The following is a 4,342-nucleotide window of genomic DNA, read 5'->3' as shown; positions in this document are numbered from 1 at the left end:
TAGGAGTTGGCCATGAATACATGGAAGAGTTCTTCGGTTGTTGCGAATCCGTTTTGTAAAGATGGTTTGTTTGTCCTACAAGTTTCATAGTCTATTATAATTTTTCTTAATTATGGTTTGATTTGAATTATCTGATAAGAAAGGTGTACTTGTAGTAGTCCATTCAGATGGCCCCACTTAGCCATTTCCTCTTTATTGAATTGAGTTGTTACCAATTTTGTGAATGGGATTCTCATTAAACAATCATGTAAATTATTTTTTGAATGACTATTAGGTGTGAGATTCAAAAAAAAATAAAATGAAATAAAATAAAATCTGGGGATAATTTCTCAACGAGTAGCATATCAACGACGGATTTGAGCTAATATTTTTAATGACGAATAATTCGGGTGGTTTTTTCAGAATTTCAGCGACGGTTTTTTAATTTTTTGCGACGGACCTTATTCGTCGCAGAGTCAACGACGGATTTGATCCGTCGAAAAGAAAAAAGGACCCAGTAAACAGCGACGGACAAAGCGACGGATGAAATCCGTCGTTGTTTTGGTTTTACGACGGATTTGGTCCGTCGCAAATCTGCGATTTTGGCATAGTGAATAATGGGTCCATTGGTCACTTGTACAAACAGAACCTAAGCATGCCATAGATTTTCTCAAGCTGAGCATTGTTTAATGCCTCTTTTATGTTGCACGGATTGTTATCCCATTTTATACAAGAATTTGACTTGGAACGAGTGGAACGATTTGATCACGATCCATGAGTATGGATGAATTTATGCAAGAGTATAAATCATTGGCATTCATAGATCCAATTGGTAGAATTTGAATGTTTCTTTGATTTGCAGGTTTACTCGTGATGGGATTTTGGTGGAAGGTCTGTTCTGGAAGGATGTTAGCAAACTGATTGATGATTATAGTGGAGATTCTCGAAAGAATAAATGAACTCAAACAAGATGAATAGATATGACACGACAGGTTAGCAGTTTGCCCTCATCCCTTAAAAATTTTAAGGCAATTCTAATTCTACTGGTTTTAAAGAACTCGAGTTCATAGGATTCATGGCCAACCATTTCTCTGGACATCTCTTTGAAAACAGAAATGAATATATAACTTCTCTTTCCTACCGAGGCCATTTTAAACCTCCACATCTCTTAAATGGGGATGGCCACAGGCAGCAGCCCAGGTGGTCCACCTTGCTCCCAGGCCTGGCCTACCATGTCCCATGTTCGGCCTTGCTTTTATGCTTGTGCGTCCACCCGGGGCTGAATTTGGGCCCCTTATAAAGAGCCTGCCCAAATTCTAGATCTTTTCGGTCAAGCCTGGGCCAAGCTAAGAGGTGCAAGGCTGTTTATATGACTGTGATCTCTCCACATGCTGACCCATGCATAGTAAATATTTTGAATTGGCTTTTCATCTGAATATTCAAGGCCTGTTTCAAGATAGCTATGGTAAATGTGTCTACTGACAAGGAGCCTCGTAAGCCACATTGGTCAAATGTCCTCCATGCAGTAGTCAGGCACTTGCCAAAACCATTGATCAGTTGATCATGGAATTTTGGCATGTTTATTGCAGATTGTTGAGTTGCTCACTCCTTAAATGTGGACTGTTACTTTGCCATTGCTCACCTTTTGCACCATCAGTCCATCTGTTGACAGGCAGCTGTTTGGATTACTGGGATTATCTCAACTGTCATGATTTTTTGGGACACGGATTGGGTACTACCCCTGCCATTCCTTCTCTAGGAATGGACAGGGCTTTGAGGCCACCGTGATGCATGGGTTTTATCCACACCGTCCATCCATTTTGCCATATCATTTTAGGTACAAGCCCAAAAATGGGTGGTTCCAAGGCTCAAGTGGATCACACAGTGGGGATTAAACACCTACTATTGAAAACTTTTTGGGGGCCACAAACGTTTTGGATTAAGCTGATATTTATGTTTTCCCTTCATCCAGGACTATGTGACCTTATGAATAGGTTAGATGGCAATTAACGATCACGGTGGGCCCTGGGAAGGTTTCAACAGTGGGTCTCATTATCACTGCTTCCTGTGGTATGGCCTAATTGACCCTTGGATCTGCCTCATTTTTGGGCTTGCAGCCTAAAATGATATGGCAAAATGGATGGACTGTGGATAAAACCCATACATCATGATGGCCCAGGTATATATTTACTGATTGCTAGTTTTTCTTTTTGCTACTTATTATTTTGGATAATTCATTATTCAGATAGGTTGAGTTTTTAATGTGTTTCACAGTGGATGCTAGTGCTACAAATTCCTGGTGTGACCAGTCATATGGGTTGCATTAGAAATATTTTGGGCATTATAGATGGATGAGAGGACTCTTGATTTGTTACTTGGTTCATACCATTAGAAAATACAAATTGAGATTTTGCCTTCACGATAGAAAAGTGATCTTCAAACAACAAAAGTATTCAAGAAAATGTAAGGATTTTGCACTTGTGTTTGAATTTTGATTTTTACCTTTCTGATTCAGAAAAGCTCTGATCAGTATTTTCAGATTTAAGGAATTGTTTGATACGCCTTTTCACAATATACATAAGTTTTCAATTTTGTCAACTTGGACCCATGGTACTGTAATCCACATTCCCACTATGGATGGACTATGCCCCAAACATTTCCTAGAGTGGAAGTCCCGAAAGACTAATTTTGGGACATTTTTCAGTTGAATGTGGACCATCTTTGTATTCCTTTTTTGAATTATCTATAAATCCATGAATTTATGGTAATGTGGATTTACGGAATTCATGAATTTAACAATTCCCTGCCTCAAATGCCTTCTCAAACAGTCCCTAAATTCATATTTCACATTATATTTTCATTTTTTTTTTTTTACTTCTTTCCTCAATTTTGTGATGGGGGAGGTTTTTGGGTAAAAACTTCCTTGACACAGTGGAGCAAACTTCCAATGTTTGTATATTCCTTTTTAAACATTACAGAAAAATGCATGGGTGGATGTAAGTCTGGTGAATGATGTTTAGTCTATTTCATCCTCTACAGTGGGGCCCATTGCATCAATAATCTTGATTGCTATAACTGGGCCCACCATATGGGATGCTGAAACAAGTGAAAATGTTGACTGATGTATTGTTGAGAAGAGAAGAAATGGATGGATAAATTGGGTCTTTTAGAAAATTTCTTCTGTTCATTTTCCATTTTATTTTATTTTATTTTGTATGTAATCTATTTTATTCATTCTGGTTTATTTGTAAACTCCTTTTTACTACCCTGCCAAGAAAGGATAATTGAAATCCTGCATTTTCCCCAGAGTTTTATCACTGATCTGGGTTTTGTCATTTTTGAAGGTCAAGATAAGATTGCTGATTTTGAGATGAAGCTCATGGACATTGACAACGAGCATCTTGGAATTCCAGAAGCAGAGTATCATGCCATTGTAAAGATGCCATCAGGTTCGTCAAAGAATCCTAACCTCTGAATCGTAGACGCTTGTGGATAGCTAACACAAAAAGATACAATGATGTAGTTGTTGGGTTGAACAATACCACATAAAATCTCTTGACGTCTTTGGACAGGAATGAATTGGAAATATCTCCGTCGACGTTGTACGATTTAGCATGTGTACTAGAGAATGCTCCTTTCATCAACAGAAGCCCACAAAACACCTTTGATTGCTCTTGAACTAACAGTGGCACAACTTATGGTGTGAATCCAATGGGTATTAAAATGGAAAAAATGGCAATGTTCTGAATGCAACAGACTAATGCCCATTATCCAAAGCTTAAGATTGTTGGCCTCATGATTTCGAACAATTCAATTTTGGTTACTTGTATGTCATTTCTATTATTTCCAATCCCTTAATTTGTTAATATCCACTGGAAAATCTTAATGGATTTCAGGTGGTCGTGGAAAAAAGGACCATGATTTTTCAGGCTCATCTGAGTCTTAAAATGGTTTTTTACTGCCGCATTTTCAACTTTTTGACATTAACTTTTGGTTGGTTTTCTTGTTGATTTGCTTTCTGATATCTATGATGCTTTCTGATATCTATGATGATTTTTTGTGGATATACACATGCTTGACGGCCATAAAAACCATGGTGAAGTTGGATAAAGCACTGGTAGAACCAGGTGGTGGGTCTTGCCTCTGCGGCAATGCAATGGTGTAGGTGATGTGTGGGTGTTGCAATGTCAATGTGGTGGATGGGGTCTGGCCTTGGTGAAGTTGTTATTATTATTATTTTTATTTAATGTGTTCTTGTAAGTGATTTAACCCATGAAATGAAGTGGGTTGATGGGCATGCATTACGCCACATGAACGGCTGTGGAATGGAATAAGGCCATTTCTCAGTAGTGGTGCAATATAG

At 38.2% G+C, this 4,342-nt stretch overlaps 1 protein-coding gene across 2 annotated transcripts; it reads left to right on the top strand.

The window, feature by feature from the left end:
* Positions 1-2,164: 2,164 nt before the first annotated feature.
* Positions 2,165-4,005, top strand: LOC131221219 (proliferating cell nuclear antigen-like). 2 transcript variants are annotated; one of them, XM_058216405.1, is made up of 3 exons: positions 2,165-2,442; positions 3,324-3,428; positions 3,876-4,005. In XM_058216405.1, the coding sequence occupies exons 1-3, from the start codon at positions 2,331-2,333 to the stop codon at positions 3,923-3,925; spliced, it is 267 nt and encodes an 88-aa protein (XP_058072388.1). In that variant the 5' UTR covers positions 2,165-2,330; the 3' UTR covers positions 3,926-4,005. The 2 variants fall into 2 exon arrangements, 1 of the variants encoding a protein (XP_058072388.1); XR_009159107.1 differs by lacking the exons at positions 2,165-2,442; positions 3,876-4,005 and adding an exon at positions 3,552-3,813 and having other exon boundaries at positions 2,449-3,428.
* The last annotated feature ends 337 nt before the right edge of the window (positions 4,006-4,342 follow it).

Source organism: Magnolia sinica, chromosome 12 (assembly GCF_029962835.1).
Source record: "Magnolia sinica isolate HGM2019 chromosome 12, MsV1, whole genome shotgun sequence".
In the NCBI taxonomy this organism is placed as follows: domain Eukaryota; kingdom Viridiplantae; phylum Streptophyta; class Magnoliopsida; order Magnoliales; family Magnoliaceae; genus Magnolia; species Magnolia sinica.
The sequence above is the reverse complement of the archived record's forward strand: the minus strand, read 5'-3'. Positions and strand labels throughout refer to the sequence as shown.